The following is an 18,685-nucleotide window of genomic DNA, read 5'->3' as shown; positions in this document are numbered from 1 at the left end:
TTTGCGGCGCGTGCGCAGCGTTACGTCAATTAGCGCGAGGAAAGCGCGAGAAAGTCTCCTCCACGTAATACGTGCGAGAACCTGCCGCACCGCCGCAACTGTGTCACGGCGATGTTTGTAAATAATCAATTAACTGAAACGCTGAAAGGCACGTTTCAGTGTTTGTTTCCAGCTTCCTACACGTACTGACTGCAGCCGCGAAGAAGCAGAGAATTAGGTGACCTTCAGCGTACCTGCTGATCAGGCTGGTAGGTGCACCTACATCGTCACAGTGAGCGTGTGTGCGGCGTGTGCCACAGCGCGGGCGTGTGAGTGTTGCATCGCGCTGAGAGAAAAGTAAAAGTGTGGAGTAGTGGCGGCGCGGGCGCATTTCACTCACACTGCTGTCACACGGGCGGCTCACTGCTGGTGATTTCTACTGCTATTAATGTAACGGTTAACTCTTTGTATTTTATCAATTCTCAAATTTCATGGGAGTCGGAATAATCGATAAGATCATTAGCGATCGAAGCCGATCGATGAAAGCCGCCGGCGCGAACCCCCTCGGTCTGCACTCGTGTAGAGCTATTCTTCTCTCAAGGGCCGTATTGGTATATTTTTGCACAAAGCTCTTTTAATTGTTTTGGCCCAGCCGGGACAATCCATCAGCATTCGTTCTGCGAACGGCTTTGACATTGCTAACACTATTAGCTTTAACCCCTTTCATTGGAATCATTTATCAAAATTATTTTAAGTAAAATTAATTATTTTTCAACAATACATTAAAGTTTTTGTAAAAAAAGATGTAATATTTATTTTTCAACTGGTAGGTACCTATGACTATTATTAATAATTTCGATAAACGTCTGTCTACATTACGAGAAGGTAGGGTTACCTATGCATTAGGTACTGATTGTCTTAGGTCTGGGACTCTACGCTCTCTACATAAGAGATGTAGAGTCCGTTCCCTACTCTACCAAGGCTGCTGAATGTTCAGAGTTTCTAGGTAAGCAGACTACATGTCTGAGCATGCTTATAAATATTATTTAGTATGATCTGATACCTATCACTCTTATTGAAAATAAATTGGAAAAAATGGTAAGTATAATTATTTATGTGGCTAATAAATATAGTTTTTGAACTTGATTGATATATTTAGGAACTATAGTTTGTTCTGCGCTGCAGTAGGGTCAGGGAGCCGGGGTGTGCCGCGGGCGGCCGGGCCACGGGCGGGCGGTGGTCGGTGCAACAAGTGCTCACCTATGTGCAGGTCGGGCTCGGCCGCGGGGCTCGCCGGCGCCGCGTAGTGCCCGTAGCTGCTGTCCGGGGACATCACTAATGCCATTTGTTCCTCTGTTCACACTTCACCACACTAGCCACATCCAGGGGCACGTCACTCCGCATGCACGCGCGGATATGGGGCAGCGGGCGGCGGGATGAAGGTCGTCACTGAGTGCTGCCACACGCGTGCGTCTCGCTCGGGCTCCAGCGACCGACTGAACGACTCCGCGCGACCGCTCGCGCCCGCCGACCGCACAGTTTCCCCTAAGAGTGAAAGTCTGCAAAAAGATCGACGGTCGACTCGATACGATCACTTCGGCGAGTGATCGCTCCGCGTCGAGCGAATCTCGCCTCTGTGAGCCCGAGAAGCCTGAGCGAGGCTCGCTGCGCTCCGAGCGCCGAGGTCATTGCCGCGTCGCCGTCGCGCGGACCAATCACGAGGGCCCGCGGACGTGCGAGGCTGCCGATTGGTCGCGCGGCAGCCCCGCGCCCCCGCCGCCCGCTCACCCAGAGTTCGAAGACCCGAACCTTGCGGCGCTCGGCGGCCAAGGTCGCGCGCGAGCGAGGCGGCGCGAGCGCGGCGCCCGCGCCAGAGCGGGACGGAGGGACACCAGATTGCGTCACACAACCAAAATATTTTTGGTGATGGAACAGGAGTGAAGTGGGACCGAGCTAATGGATCGCTCGCGCTTTAGGTCGCGGAGTGACCCTCGGCCCCCTTGCCTGCTTCCCCACTGCCGCCGCCGCCGCCGCCACGCACTTCCTGGATCTCACTCATTGTCTCCTTTGCTTATAATCATTTTTCGTTTAATTAAATTGTCCCATGTAAATGAAATTCACATTCAGGGTCTTTAGCTAAAATGGGTTTATTGACTCTACATATCGACTGTGCAGTGGACGACCTCTACATGTCTCGAGCCTCGACTCGCCATTGTAATTTATGAGGTAGAGCGATTTTAATCAATGTAGGTAGAGAACAAGCGAACAAGTGGTCATACATACCTACCTAGTACCTACCTACATAAAACTTCAGCGACAACGATAAACATTCAATACGTGAACAATATTACAAAATATGTACGACGCCAGAGTGTTATAAAATGAGTCTTATCGCATTGAGAGAGAGTTGTTTTCGTGCGTGATAGCGAGATAAGGCGCGGGTGAATGACCGGGAAAATTTGGCGCAGGCCGGTCAAGGCCGCCGCCGCCGCCGCCGCCCGGGCTCACATCTACACCACTGAGTGTTCTACTCTATTTAACCACCAAAATGTATTATAGTTAATATTATTACTATATTAAAGTGTATTTGTAGTCATCTGTCGTAGTAGTAGCCGTTTTTCGTTCGTCGCTTTGGTCGGTATTTATGTATATTGCCTAACTGTAGTAGCCTAGGTGTTTCGTTGGTGATCCGCCAGAAAAAGCTCATAATACAAACTTAATTCGTGTACTATCTAGATATTATCTGCTGCTATCACCGCAGACCGGACCTAAGCTGCTCTACTGTTTCATACTTGCTTGTCATTTAATTTATAATCCTCACTTAATGATTTCCAAAAATAACATTGTTTATTTGTTCTGTTACTTTAATCGCTTTAAGCAGGTACGAAGTTAAAATTTACTAACTGTTATTGGGATTAAGGATTAAAATTTGTTGTCTTTATTCAATGAACAAAGCTTACATTAATTCAAAGTCGACCAGTGACAGAATGGACTAGATATCTTTATTGTAGAGAAAGGGTAACAATTCCTAATAATTTCAGTAATACCGGCTGAAAACCCGGAACATGTGAAGTGAACACGAGCGGCGCGGGTCCGCCCACGCCACAAGCAGATTTTTTACAATAAGCAGATGTTTGATTATTCCCTTTGTGAGAACTCTACATTATTATGTATTATTAAAAATTGCATCATTTCGATGTAAAGGGTTCGAATTTGTTGGTAAAGGAAAGTTTTTTGCGCCGCGTGTGTGCTCGAGCGACAGATGCCGCCGCCGCTCCGCCGCTCCGCCGCTCTCGCTGCTGCACTTTCCCTTTTTTGTTTGAGGAAGAGTCTTGGATGGCTTCGGCTTCGCAAACATCCTTCCACCTTCTACTACAAAGGGTTTTTGCGATAAAAAGTATTTTATCAAAAAATATAGAGTTGCTTCGGACTTTTTTTATTGCCATTTTCTAACACGAAGATTGTTACGTATAGATTGATCTATGATATTATGGCTATGAGCAAACCAACATTGTGTTGTAATTTTGTCTACCCGGCTCCCGGCTATGGTTGGTAATGGGTAGTTTAATACAACTTGTTTCAAATAATCTATCAGCTAGTTTAGGCTACGATACTTATATTTTTTATAGTGTATATTTGCTACACTATTATTCACCAAATGTTACAACATGTGTGTGTCGACTGCAGCTAGAAAGTGAATGAGCTGGCCAACTTTTTATTTCCTTCCGTTGTCCTCACTTTTAATGGCAGGGTGCGAGGATCAAATTACACGCACGTTTGAACCCACTTTAATTTTTGTGTACAAAAATGAGCTTTAACTTAGTTATGTTGTGGTTTACTTTCCCTGGGGCGGCAGGGCGGGTGTCGCCGGAGCCACATGCAGCATTGTTCCCGTGACCGCCGCTGCTGATGATCTCCACTGATCGGATCATGTTTTTACCTAATCGTAAAAAAGTCCGAATGCCATATTGTTAGCAATTTATGGGCTTCGACGTTTTGCGCTTCCGGATTTTGCCGCAGGGGCTTCTGTTGACGAACCCGAGTTTATTTTATCTTTTGGTAGTTTTAGTTTAAAGCTGACATTGAATGTGAGTGACCGTGTGCCCTGCAAGTTTGAGTGAAGGTCGCCGGTCGCCCTCCAGTCCGGAGGTCGCGGGCACACAACGGGACTCCCAGCGCCCGCAACCTTTATTTATGTCCTCTGCCCAAATGCCCCGCATCCTTCGCATAACTTTACAATAAATAATTAGGGCAACTTATAAAAGTAAATCCAAGGATAGGTAACCATTTTTTACTGTTTTATAAGAATTCTAAAATAGAAATCATGGTTCCTTGAAACGTATTTCTTACGGTATCATACTTTATTAGTTCCCCCACTGGCACATTTAATGAGTCACCTGTGTAGGTAGAGATCCATGTCACTTGAGCAAGACCCTCTGAATATTATAAAACTTGTCGTATTTCGCAAACCCAAATAAGGAGTTCGCGGCAACAACAAACAAAAGACGACGCAAAAGGCTACCGTAACTGGAGATGAGACATGAGCGCGGGAGGCCTTCCCAGAAGCTGTCGCTAGGAGCTGACTCCGTACCCTCGTGGAGTATGAGTATATATGGGTCCATGTTCATAAACAATGGCGGTGGACGTGTGAAATGTAAGTGGGTGCAAGTGGAGACTCTGCGGAGTGCTGAGGCGGCGCTCGCCGGGTCAAGGCCTTGCTGATGCAGCGCCGGCGCATGTAACGTGAAGCTTCTTGTGTGCCACATTATGACTCTATCACGTGTTGGTGTCGGCAAACATGCTTTTAGTATCGATAATAAAATTTAGCTATGGTTGTAATTTAATTCAAAGGAGTTCCAGCGGTTTGTTGTCCATTATGTGAGGTTATGTAACATCGCAAAATTTGCTGCAATTATGACAATTTCCAAAAGCGTTGTTGGTCGGTTGGCAGCAGTAATGGCGGCGCGAGTGCGGCCGAGTCGTGCCGAGTTTTTCCGAAGCGACGCTCGGCGAGGTCACCGCGAGTCAATTACCCCGCCTGCGCCCGCGCACATCCACGCTACTCATCTACACTCTACATTCTAGCATGAGCAAAACCTATACAAAGCATAACCTAAAAATATAGGTACATATTACGATATCAATAGATGATGATGTATCAAATCATTTCTCATACAAAATTGGCGAATAATTGGCACAAGCAGTTCCATGCTGACGTAACCGGGAAAATAAAAGCAATTTTCCTTGTGAGCAGAAAATCCCGCGTGGCAGCACTTTGCAGAGCCTGGTCCTAATACAGGTGGATAGAGTAGTCAATGAAACGTGCGATGCTATTTGTCCATGTAACATCTTCTCCTGGTGACTATGTGATGCAATTCATATCGAAAAAGCTCATGAATTTGATAATCCTGATCGAATAATTTCCAGAGCTATAAGTAATTATCTAATCTAATTGAACCTGTTGCTATGCCATAAAGGATGATGGTACTGGGAGGTGGTGGGACGACCTCGCTGGCCGGGGCCAAGGCCAAGGCCGCCGCCGCCGCCGCCCGGGGGCTCCCGGGGGCTCCGCTAGCCCGCCTGTACTGTCGTGCGATCTATTATTCGATCATTTGACTCTACATTGGTAGCAACTAGCAAACTATTTCGCTTGGATTCGGCCGTGATATTTCAGTTCCACTGACATGGACGTGATGAGTGCTATATTTACGACGTTCAACAGACAACACAACGCTGACGTAAGCGGCCTTGGACGCTCGTTCAAAGTAATATTATTAAACATGCTAAATATTATTTTGCCATACGATGACCTCAACGTGATTTGGCGTTTAGAGCCACAAAAACTTGAATTCCGCGTTCTGCTGCTGACGAGCTTCCTGCGGCCCTCACCTCGCGGCCAAGAGCAAGGCTGTCGGAGCCTCTGACGTAACTAAATAATGTATGGCCACAGACACCGCTCAATAGAACGCTCATACTGACATTACAAGAAGACAAGACAAGAATTCAAATATCTGGTTCAACACAGCATCAGTAATTTATGCACCATCCTCATTCAGGCGTATAATTGAAGCTTTTCATTAGTGTACTGTGTTATAAAAGTTATACAATAACACAAAGCTCCACACTAACCCAGTCCGGTGTGGGTGCGGGGAGTGGCGCTCGTCGTCTACTGCGAGTGAATCTGTTCACTTCCTCTTTTCAAATATCGGAACATGCCAATGCCAGCGCCGAATTTAGCCGCAATGTCAGCACCAAGGTGACGTCCCCCCTGCCCCCTGTCCCCCCGCGACCTCACACTCAATACCAGGAAGCCTAGACACTGACTAACTGTACCGAGCCGCTCGGCTCGTACCGACTGTGCATTTAAACGATACAAAACTGCATCGCGGCTGGTTACATAAAATACTTTATTAACCCAGTATGATTAAACACAACAGTGGCATTAACTGTGAAATAAAAAGAGCAAATCATACGATGCATACCGACTGAGCTATACTTAAACCACTCATGTTTATGTTCATAAAAGGGCACGAGGAAATACCACTTCATTCACATTTCCACATTACTGTGACGACGCTAGTATAGTGGAGCTGTCGATGCTGATGCAAACAAGGAACTGCATGCAGCCTTTCTACTTTCGGTTGCGGTCGCCTTGATATTTACATGCAGAGACTTCCTGCTCCGTCTGAGGACAACTGCGGAGGCACTGGGGCTTCCGCGAGACCTGGGCCCGCCCCCCGCGCCCCGCACCCCGCCAGGTGCCAACTGGAGCATTGAAATCGGCCACGGATCATCTCGAGCTTTGTCGGTCTGCACGAGGGGCTGCCCAGCCATCAGAAACAAGTGAAGTGCGGCATCGCAGGCGTGCGCCACATGCGCAGCAACCAGAGCGGCGCGGCGCGTTGTGTAACCGCCGCCGCCGCCGCCGCCGCCGCCGCCGCCGCCGCCGCCGCCGCCACCGACACAATGCGCGAGCGCAGGAATGAGGAAGTGCATTCTATATACGTTTCCGAGAATACACGCATTATTCTAGGCTTTGGAGTCCCGTCATTAGTGTCAGGTAACGGGCGATGATCACATCGTCACGGCAGCCATTACTGCACCGCTCGCCGCGCTCGCTGCTGGCGGCGCAGTTTTTGCATCGCGTCATGGAGTAGTCACAATTCACCATTCGCAGAAGGTCCCCGAAACTCCGGAAGGTTCGAGTATGTTATTGTCTCTGCCGCATTATCGACGTTTGTTCCAAATCTGCGCCGGTCGCTCCTCCATCCATATTCGATACGGGGCGTCTTGAACTCGAACTCAATACATTTTGATCAGCTACCTATCACGTATCGCGTCGGATAGAACGAAAACAACCATGTAATATGCTAATTACTAGGAAATATAATCAAGGAATACAACAGAAACGTATTTATGTAAACAGGTTGAGTTCTGGATGTTTTAACATATTTTTGCGAATCACGATTCCTTTAAGTGGCCACAAACTCATGATTTTCCCAAAAGAATAACATGTTGGAGTGAAGAACTTAGTATCGTTAGCCGAGGAGGAAATGGCCGGGGCGGCGGTTATTGCGCAGCATTCGGCTGAAAACGTGCCCGAAGAAAGTTCACGGCCGCGCGTTGACGCCCCCCCGCCCCGCGCCCCGCTACCCCACCCCCGCGCCTCTTCTGTTCGCGCCCACGACGTACTCGCGATATGGCGAACTAGATTAATGACCTCTATTTATATTATTCTTAGTCCCAGTTATACATTTAGGTAGGCACCAAAATATACAATTTACATCTCTACAAAGGAAAGGCCAAAGCAAAAATAATAATAATCAACAACCCATTGTTTATGACAAACATTGTAATTATGTCGTCGTAGGTAGGTGGGTAGGTACTAGCTACATAGTTGGTCTCCTGAGCTGAGCGACTCATGAGAAGCGGCTCGTGACCTTAGTTAACCGCGAGGAAATAGGTTCGCTAAATTCGTTTGCTAGGTTGTTACGTGTTGTTTTTTGGCCTAAAGCCGTGTTCACATCAGGTTCATATTTGCGTCTAATTACCTACTATAAGTCTAAATAAAGTATGTCTGTTTAGTTTAACCACAACAGACTGCGTTGAAACAAAACAAATCATATTTTATTGGTATCAGAAATGGTGTGTTATCTACAGATTATTACTTTTATGAATACTTACTTACATGTAGTAAATGTTGAGAGTAAGTATTTTTTTAAGTTCATATTCATGGTGTTACTGATAAATAAATCACTTATCATAATTATGGAGCATTTCAGGAATAAAGAGGTCTGGTGAGTCTAAAAGAAAAACCGTGTTTCGTGACGGAACCCAGATACCTGAAGTATGGTGGTGCTATGTGGAGCAGCGCCAGGTGTAGATAGAGCTTTACAGGGAAGTGAGGCTGAGGGGGGGCGGGGGCCGGGGGGCGCGGGGCAGCCTTGGCGCGTTCGTTGACGCGGCGCGTGTAGCCGCGATCATTTCGGCACCGAGCAAGTATACTGACCCCGTGTTGTTCAAGTTTCCGACCAAATTATCCCCTTGACTTTATTCAAATTAGTCTGACAAATGTTCCTAGTGTTCCGGCTGAACGACGGCTCCCGCTTGCGGAGACAAGGTTCCATGTCAGCAGGTGTGTGTGTGTGTGTGTGTGTGTGTGTACTGGCAGACTCGCGAGATGGTTACATGTATGAGCAAGTGCATAGTGTACGGGATTTACTATTTTATTACGCTCTAACATTCATTTGGGGCCAAAATTTACATTTAGATTATTATTTAATTTAATTTCATTTCTAGCAAAAATTAGATCATGAAATAAATTATGAAACTGTAAATTCCTAACATTGTGTTAGTAAATCAGTAGTGCGCGGGCGCAGGCGACGTGCGGAGAGAGAGAGAGAGAGAGAGAGAGAGACAGACAGTACACCTCACTCAACAAACAACAAATTTAATGTATACTTGTCCTTACCTACATGTTTTTTTTCAAAATATAATTCTATGTAATAGACCATGAGATCATGAAACCGACGGATCCTGTGTGTCTGTACAATATTACCGGGCAGGGCAATTAAAGTAAACAAAAATATTTCAGGCCGAAGCAAGCTCGCGGGCTTGTCCAACGCTGTAAGTTAATAGAAAGGTCACATAAAATATTCCTATTTTTAATTAATTGTAAATTTGGTGGGTGGGATGTACCACTGCACGCCGCCCCGGCCGTGGGAGGCCCCAACCCGACCAGACCTCTTCAGGTTCATCAAACAGATTAACCTGCCGAGCGTGGGACGCCATTTGCATATCAGCCCAAATTACTATAATCATTCATTTTCAGGATTAGTTTCTATCCGCAACGCGCACAGTCAAATGAACACTCGAGATACGGGCGCGTGGGCCGGCGTCGACAACAGTTGGCTCGTTACGGCAAAAAACGTACAACAATAAACTGTAGTTAAATTACGTCTTCATAATAATAATAATAAAAAACTTTCTCGCGACGAATCGAACACTGCAATTAAATTTTGGCAATCGGCAATTTGTGTCTGTTGTGTGGTGGCTGCTGCCACGGCCAGCTGGCCCACGCACCTTGTCATTAGTAAAAAGTGCTGCATTTACATAGCTGAAGTCTTTTATGTTGGTTTTTTTACGAGGAAGAGGGAGGCACGCGTCGGGAGTCGGGTCTATAGGAGCAGATGATGGCTGCAGCGCGAGTGAGTTACATAATGTGGTGGTGCAGGCGGGTCACGGGGCGGCGACCGCGCGTGCATCAACCCGCGGGTAACGGTGCGCACCTCGCACTACACCACACTCGAGCAACTAACACATAATATTTGCACGACAATAACAAAATCCGATTGTTTAAATATCTAATAATGACCGGTAAGCCCACAATGCCCGTGTAACGTTCCGGGACAAGATTTATGGCGGGAATCATTTGTGATTATGCGTAAAGAAAAGTTCCCAGAAAGGACATCATTCGAAGCTTTTGTTTCATTATCTGCTTTCTAATGGCCCTTATTTTTTGCATCCGAGCCTGGCTGGTCGCCGCTGTTCACGCCAGCCTCGCCACAACTTGTGACAACAGAAGTGTAACAATGAGTTAGTGAGTCTGAGATGCAGTTGGTGAGATTGATGTGGGTTAAGTGCTGCTCCGGTCGTGACCCACATTGTGCGGGGATCATTCGGCGCAGGCGGCACACACACACACACACACATCCGCTAACCCTTGTGCACTCCTTTAATTTCATTTTTAAGGATTTCGTATTTTACCTTTTTAGCAAAAAAGAATGCAGCTGAGATTAAAATCTAGCCATTGATAAAAACATCGCTGCGATCCGACCTACCCTTTCTTTAGATCTCGGATTTCACGAACAGGTAAAGTATATTTTTTGCCGTGCGAGTATCTTTGTTCGCTTTCGCAATATCCAACTCTTCTTAAAGGATGCGAAAAAAGGTCGAATTTATGTTTAATCAAAACTATTTTTGGCGACAAAAAATGCGGATTGAAGTTTTTTAAGAAAAGTTTTTAGTATCCTTTTGTCGGATGAGTTCGTAACCGACGTTCCCAGGTCGCGGCATTGTGCGCGCCGCCCTCCTAATGACAGCAGCCAGCGGGGGCTCCGGCACATATCACTACGTTCTATCATATCGCATTCTCATAATTCTACATATTAGACATAAACTTGAAGTTTACATACATGATGAATAGTCATCAATTTATCTTACTTCCCGTTTAGTTTTCAGTATTTTTTAAATATTTAGCAATTTAACGACTCGGTAAACTTTTTTACTTAAAGAATAGAAATCTGTTGCTACAAAGCTACAAAGAGCTCGGACAATGCCGTGCAAGAAAGTCACTGGGTCCAAAATTTGGGTCGTTAGTGTGAAATGTATTCGTGATTGTCACATTTACGGCTCTATTCATGCTGATGTATTGGTTTTCTGCGGTCCATTTTGCGTAAAAGGCGCAGCGGGGCTCTCGGACCTCATTAAAGTGGGCTTTGGTATTGATTTGCATTGTACTTGGTGCGTAATAATGAGTCACAGCACTAGTGGTGTGTGGTGCATGGTGTGTGGTATGTGGTGTGTGGTGTGTAGCGTGCGTGGCAGCAGCTCGCTGCGCATGCGCACGACAGCGAGTGCGGGGGGAGTGACAGCGTGCGCTGCTCCGCGCTGCAAGGGGCCCTCGCACTTAGTACTCACCGCAGCCGCCCAGACTCACACTCGTGTCACATCGTACTCACCTGAAACAAATATAAACCATGTTAATACAATCGACTTGTAGTATACAATCTGTGATTACAAATAGTTGAGTATAAAAGAATGTAGGTCTTTGTAATTGAAGACCAGGAACGAATAGGGTAGAAAGTATGTTTCGTGGAATCGTGTCTAATCAATAAATCAATGAGGCCGTTCACACGAGCCCCTCCGGTGGACACTTTATATGCAAATGCATGTATTGTCTCTAAGTCAAAGTCGATTATACAGTCTACCAACACGTAAAAATAGGTAGGAATTTAAATATTGATTATAGATGGAGTGGCTCTGCGCAGGAAGCGGAGGGTCAACGCTCGAAATGGTGTCATTCACAGCCAGCGGCGGCGGCGGCGGCGTCCTTGGAGCCGCCGAATTAGCGACCACCACACACACACACACACAGAGCAATGGAGCACACCAGATCTCACGCATACACACTCATGACCAGACCAACCAGTCATGGCTCACACAAACACTAATGGCCAAAATATAATTAAACTCATAAAAGCTTGCTCCGGATTCCTTATTCGACGTAAGATGAGTAACCGACTCCGCTTGTTGTAGGTAAACACGTTACAGCGCCCGCGCCACGTCACATGATGCGCTTTGAGCTGCGCCACGTAACTTGCCTAATTTTCCTGTAACATTTTTATATTTTGCCATGTTCAATACAGACTCCTACCCTAGGTTTAAGACGACGACGGAAATGATCATTATTTTATACAATATTTATTGTGGCAATCTGATTATTTTCGACAAGTTACGTAAATCGCAGTATGTATAAGTATAAATACTACATTTATGTATTATACAGCTATACATGCCATTGCCACTCCACGGGAGCATCATCTTCTCAAAGACACATTGGAATTGAAAGCGCTGCTCTTCAGTGGCGGAGTATAATAACAAAAATGATAGTCCGATGCAATTAAATGCGATTGGGAAACAAAGCGAGACCTTGAATACTAATTTTAGCAACCGTTCGCTATAAAAACATTTCAACTGAAAATCTTTGAGTTATGCAATAGAGAAGGAGAAAATATTATTATTTGTCTTAAATTTTCCAACGGAAGGTTATAAAAGCGTGGAATTAGCCTTTGATATTGAAAAACGTGACTCGGTCCAGTACCTAACACACATATCGTTTCCGGCTCACAATTTGGCAATTGGCGAATAACAAAAATTACATTATCTGTGTGCGAAGGTGAGCGGAGCGGGGCGCGGGGCGGCGCGGGGGCGGGCGGGGGGCGCGCGGGGCGGGGGGGTCACTGACCGCTGCCGAATCTCAAGGTCCGCGATATCGCGCAAGTGAACTGACAAACAGCGCCGAGGTTATTACACTTGTAGAGCGCGCAGATCTCCGCCGCCGCCGCCGCCGCCGCCAGTGCCTACTCAAATGTTTATCATCATAATGGCGACTACTATTTTTGTCTTCTTCTTATTCTTATTATTACTGGCTGCCATGTAAAAATATCTGAGCAATCAAAGTATAGGTACTCTTAAAAAATGTAGGAAGGAGTTGGTGCCGGAATGCGTAGAACAGTCGCAATTAATGTAAATGGCGATCCTTGAAGCAGAGCCATGTATTGAAAGTTCGATACCACTTGTAAATAAGGCCGAGCATGTTTTAAACATGGAAACATTTGACAAAACAATGCCAGCGGATCAGTTCTGATTTTCAGAATGTATAATGTTATTGACCGTACTTTTAGCAGGCTCAACGAATATCGCACTTTGTTTAAAAATCTGATAAGTGTAGTAGTGCTAATGATCATTACAAAATTTATTAGAAATTCTCATTTGAAAATCAACAATGAACAAATCAACAAAATAGAAAATAGCTGATTGTAGAGATTGCTACGAAACGCTACGAGGCTACGCGGCTACGGCGCTACGACGTAGCAATTTGGGCGAGATGTAAGATATTTAGGCAGCGGTCATTTGGTCAGGCGAGCGCCGACTGGCCTTCTAGCACACTTCTGCTCTCCATCTACATTCTATCAGAATCGCCTGTCCTGTACCTTTGCTATTAAACGAAGCTCATTCTTGTTCATTCATATTGGATATTTTAATATGCTCTTATTTGTGTAGATATAAGGCTTTATAGAATCACCTTGTATAATCTGATATGAAAGTCGAGTATAGTGCATAGGTATGCTTAAATGTCATAAATGTATTTATCAGTAGATACCTGATCCGCTTTTACATACTTCGCACAATCGAATTTCATTTTATCAAGTTCAATGACACTTTATCGAATCTCCGCCTCGGAGTAACAAAACAGCTTTGTTCACGTCGCCCCGGCGTGATCCGCCGCGAGATAAACCACTCTGTATTTCAAATGTATTCTCAGTTAGGAGAAGAGGCAACTGGATTAAATGAGAAGCCAAGTGTGCAATTATTCAGACATTGTAAGTAATGTGTGCAGTGATCTTCGGTCCCTGTGTCACCCGAGCTCCGGCAGGTCTTCCCGCGGCCAGGGTCCAGGCTCAGTGAGCCAGACACTAGTCAAAGGGCGCCGGCAGGAAGCCCTGCCCCTACACGTCCACGTCGCCACGCCACGTCACGGCATTACGCAACGCTATTAGATTTCAGGCGCATTCCTTGCAGTCTAATTAGAAGTCACTGGCGCGTGATGATTAGTCGCCGCCGTTCAACAGTTGGGTGTCACGATGCTCGCCCAGGGACTGTTCACTGCGTGTGCTATGTGCCTCGGCAGCACATAGAGCCAGTGCCTAGTGCACATGCACAGGGCCCAGTGTACCAGTGCACATGGCACGCAGCTCGCTCGGAGCGCGTTACGCAGTCGCGCCACGTAACCGGCGGGTTCGCACGGTGCTGCGGGTGCGAGCGGGACGGCGACACTGCACTGCATGCTATATAGTGCAGCGAGTTCTTTAACCCCATAGCCTACCTGCGAATGAGGCGCGGGTCGTTGTCCCGCCGGTATCTTTATAGGTCGAGTCTAAGCGGCGCAAATGGCGCAACTTCTAAGACTGCTCAGCTCGGGGCCACTCGTTTATTTTAGTTAGTGTTTATGAGAGCGCCGCTGGAAGTTTTTCACCTGTCCTCTGGCCCATCTAGAGTAATGGAGGCGGGATATCGAATAAGGATTTACGACTGTGAGTTCGATTAGATCTACCTCTCTATTAGATTCCATTAGCATTTAATTCTACCTTAGAATCCGATGGTAATAAAAGTGTATTGAGGTGCAGGCGATGACCCGGTGATGCAACCGCTAGTGCTCGGGCAGGCCATACACAGCCTAGCTGTCAGTCACCACCAGTGGCTACCGTAATCTAGGTGGTTCAAAATTCGCAGCAGGTGTGTAGAGAGGGGGCCCCGGGGGGCGCGGGGGGCGCTAGTTTCCGTTTGTTTCGCAACAAGCCGGGTTCAACGCGCCGCGGCAGTGTCACGAGCGTCCCCCCCGCCCCGCCCTCTACACCTCGTCGGATCACCATCACTTATTACGCTATTCTATGCTCGCATTAGCTGCTCTGTTGACATTCTCTTCGTCCATGTTGATAACACGTTTCGGCAGGACCGGGTGCAGTAGGAGCTGGTGTCTACTGACTACTGACTACTGACCTACAATGACCCACAATGCTGATAAGGAAGAAAGTCAACAATGCGTGACAATAAATAATGTATTGTTCCGAACGAATAACAACTTTGTTTTGATATTGACCTGAATACAATGATAACATTACGGAAGCGTCCCCCAAAAGTTATTTACATGACGACGCGACGCCATGTTGTTGACAGCCGCTGACACTCACTGACTGCGCGGAACACGACGCGGCAAACTATTCATAAAAACTCTGCTTATAATCACAAAACAACAGAATAAACCAACCTATAGTAGGCATTTAGTAACACTCAACAAAGTAATATTATACAAGTTATTAGAAAGCTAATAAAATACGTAAAATGTTATGATGAGTGAAGAGATGCGAACATATGACATAACGCCAGTGAAATGTAGAGAAATGGGTATGCAAATACAAAATCGAGTTTTGTGGCAGCAGTCTCTACGTTTTACGACGCCAATTAGTTTGCAGATTTAATTGAAGTCATAAATGTGGCTTTAATGGTTTATTTACATCAGGTGGTGAGTCGGTGGTGACCACTGGTCCAGTGGCGAGGCCACTGGCTTCTGTTATTAGGGCAAGTGGATAAAATTTCTGTTGCGTGGAAAAACTTATGAAAATTTCTGTTTTTAATTAGTTTTCATGACATTTTTGTGGCCATTTACCTAAATAATTAGTGGAAAAGTGTATCGTTTTTTAAACATGATTTACATCGCCTTATCATTGTTGCCTAAAGTGAAGGTTCTGATAGCCCGGGATAACTAACTATTTAATCCAATGTCCCACCGTGCCGGAGCGTCCGGGTGCGAGCGTGTGTCGTAACGGCGCGGCCGCGGCGGCGCTGGTCGATGACTCCGAAAGTTCTAGTGCGTCGGGTTGCGCAACCACGGGAAAGTAGTGCCCGCCGAGCCGCGCGTCCACTGCGGGCTGGGCGCTGCGACCGCGCGACGACGGTCGAGCACGCCCAGCAGTGGAGCGCGCCACCCACGCGACCCACTGCGCCAAACTCACTACTCACACCCTTGAACTTCAGCTCTTTGTAACTTCAGCGCGTGGCGTGGGAGGCCCTGCGCAGGACGCGCCGTGCGCCGCGGCACAATCACCTATTGTGATACTTATTTGTGACTCTTCATAATAATGATGATGTAAACAGACTGTCAATAAAAGTCTTATAACTATTAAACTGTAAGCTTAAGGCCTAATTTCACACCATTCGGTTAGGTTAAAAATACCTCGGTTTGGTTACATTTTGGACCGTTAAGGTTAGTGAGTGTCCCACCATGCTAAATCACGGGGTTAACTCCCTTGATCGGGTGATAAACTTGATTGCTGCTGTGGGGTTCCGCTAAGACTTGGTTAAGACCGGTAACCAGGCAACGGGTTGTTTACTTGTCACTCATTCTGTCAAGATTCAAGATGGAAAAATGAACAGAGCCTTTCATAAACAATATACGAACTAGATGTTGTGTGACATAAAAAATGAAGCGAAATACTGTCTGGGTTTTATATAATGTCAAACCGAGATAAAAGTTTAAATTTAATGTCCTAACCTAACTTGGAACCGCAATATAGAAACACAAATTGATGGCCCTACCTGGAAATCGAACCCGGGATCCCTGGGTGATGAAGCTGAGCTTCTACCACTAGACCACAGAGGTAGATTCAAGAAGTTAAACCTAATGACTTAATGAGAACTATTGAATTAAGTGAAAAATCTTCTATCAAAATATTTTAAAATAAGACCTTACTTAGAAATTGATATGTTATTTCCCGAGAAGTTTCTTTTGCACTGACACTCCATCTTGTTCGTTGTATTGTTTTTCAAAGGGCATGGCGTAATAATATTATTTTCAATGACGGATGTCAAAAAACAACCTCGGTAGAAATAGTAACCATGGAAACCTTAAAACCAAAAAGTTTGGTTGTTTGAGGTTGTTTGAAATCACAGAGACATAGACAACAAATTTCAATGAATATGACAGAATATTGAGTGAAGTGTGAGGGAAATGAGTGAATGATACACATAATGCTGGATTTATGAATGGTCTGTTAGATTTTCGTCGTGGGACTCATCCAGTTAACAAGGGTAATAATCCTTAAACGCGTCGTCAGCAAATCCGTTATTGAGACTGTAACTAACAGAATCATGAGAAACCAGGTCTAAGGGTCAGAATCGTACGTTCACGAAGTTATGGTATCATGGTGTTGGTGTGGCATTAATAACACAAAACGAAGTACCTACGAACTATTGTTATCACATGGAAAGCTGTATTGTCGAGTGTGTTGTTAAAGGAATGTCATTGTCAGCGCGTTATCACGATCGGGACATTTTTATAAATGTAATTGTGGGTCAATGTACCTCGGCGCGCTATCAGCCCGAGGCCGCTATGTGTGTCACTGATACCGCGGCTGTTTGTTCGACACTCGCTACATACACACGGCTGTCGGGTCACGGTGATTGTTATACTTCAGCTGTTATCTAGAGTAACTAGTAACTCCAGCTACTGTAGAAATTAAAAAAAACTACTAGCCCCAAAGGTGTTTTAAACATATCAGCGGCTGTCTCCACAAATAGAGTGCACGTGGCACGTGATGTGCCGACAACTGACACCCCATACACACCGTCAAACAACACAAAGTCAAACTACACAAACACAATCCACCTTCAAGCTTTTATCTCATTATTCATAAATATGACAGATAGGTAACATCGTTATGCAAACAAATGTAATACGTGTTACGTTTATTGATGATCATAATTATTGCGCAAAGCGGGTAGCTCATAGTCACCCACTCGCCTGCTCGAGGGTATTAATAGGGTTTAGGCGATGAAGCGGCGGGGTGAGTGACCCACTGAGTGTGGGTATTTGTACAATTGTGTTAGTGGCGGCCCAAGGACGCGGCGCCCGCGGCTATCGCACTCACATCTGCAGATAGTTATATCACTAGTATGAATGCTCAAATGATAAGGATTAAGTCGTATTACATTTATACCAGAAACAACTAGAATTTACAATCCTCACTGGCCCGACTTGGAGTGACGAGTTTGTAAAGATGGCATCGTCGTTGCGTGAGCTACGACTAGGGGCTACACCGTGTATCTAAGATCGTTGTCTCAAGCTCACAGCTAGTATAGTGGAGTGCATGGTGGAGTGTCGCGTGAGGACGACTATAGCGCGGTCGCCGACCCCGCGCCCCCACCCCCGCGCCCCCGCCCCGCACTCCCCCTGCACCCTCGCGCCATTCAGCAGTCACCTTCTACATGCAACACACGCGGCTAGCTGAAGCACCAGGTCTGCCAGGCTGCACCCTGGTGTCGCCGGCGCAGCTGTTAATGATGCCGGGGGCGTCGGGACCGGGAGCGCCGGCTACAGTTAGCTAACGGCACTCGCCCGCTTCCTCGACCGCGCATTCGTCGTAGCATCGCATATCATTTGCTATTACATTTTCAACTATTTCTATTGTGCCATTGAGATTCCACGATGGCTGGCCGATGCCCCTGCGCGGGCTGTGGGGCGTCATTCATTGCCTCTACCACACCGCGTTGCGTAATCAAGCCGCTCCGACTGATGGAGCAGGTTTCCAATGAAAATTTAATCGAGAATATTCTTATTCTGTTTATAAGATTCCGGATTCTCTGTAAGAGTCACGTAAGAAAGTGTCAGCTGCTGTGTAAACTGAGACAAAGCAAAGAGACGAGCTCCCGAAACCTATTATAAAGATCTGGTTAAGTAAGTGTGTACAAATAGTAATGAATAGTTGCACTTGTATGTGTGTGTGTGTGTGTGGCGGCGGGCGACGACCGACAGAACTTGTAACACATCGCGAGGGCTCCGCACAACGACCTGCCTGCCTAGGCCACC

At 46.2% G+C, this 18,685-nt stretch overlaps 1 protein-coding gene across 4 annotated transcripts in view; it reads right to left on the bottom strand.

Annotated features, from left to right (window-relative positions):
• The window catches only part of LOC105384833 (ecdysone-inducible protein E75), a 77,210-nt gene that overhangs the window by 11,934 nt on the left and 46,591 nt on the right, over nt 1-18,685 (bottom strand). The window contains exon 1 of one of the 4 annotated variants that reach the window (XM_038118210.2): nt 1,240-1,495. The exons of the other annotated variants lie outside the window; for them this stretch is intronic. Coding sequence (XP_037974138.2) covers nt 1,240-1,324 — 85 coding nt within the window. The 5' untranslated portion in view covers nt 1,325-1,495. Of the gene's footprint in view, nt 1-1,239; nt 1,496-18,685 lie in introns of those variants that run through there. 4 annotated transcript variants of the gene reach the window in all.

This window comes from Plutella xylostella, chromosome 10 (assembly GCF_932276165.1).
Source record: "Plutella xylostella chromosome 10, ilPluXylo3.1, whole genome shotgun sequence".
Taxonomy (NCBI): Eukaryota; Metazoa; Arthropoda; class Insecta; order Lepidoptera; family Plutellidae; genus Plutella; species Plutella xylostella.
This window is presented reverse-complemented; position numbering and strand designations above follow the sequence as displayed.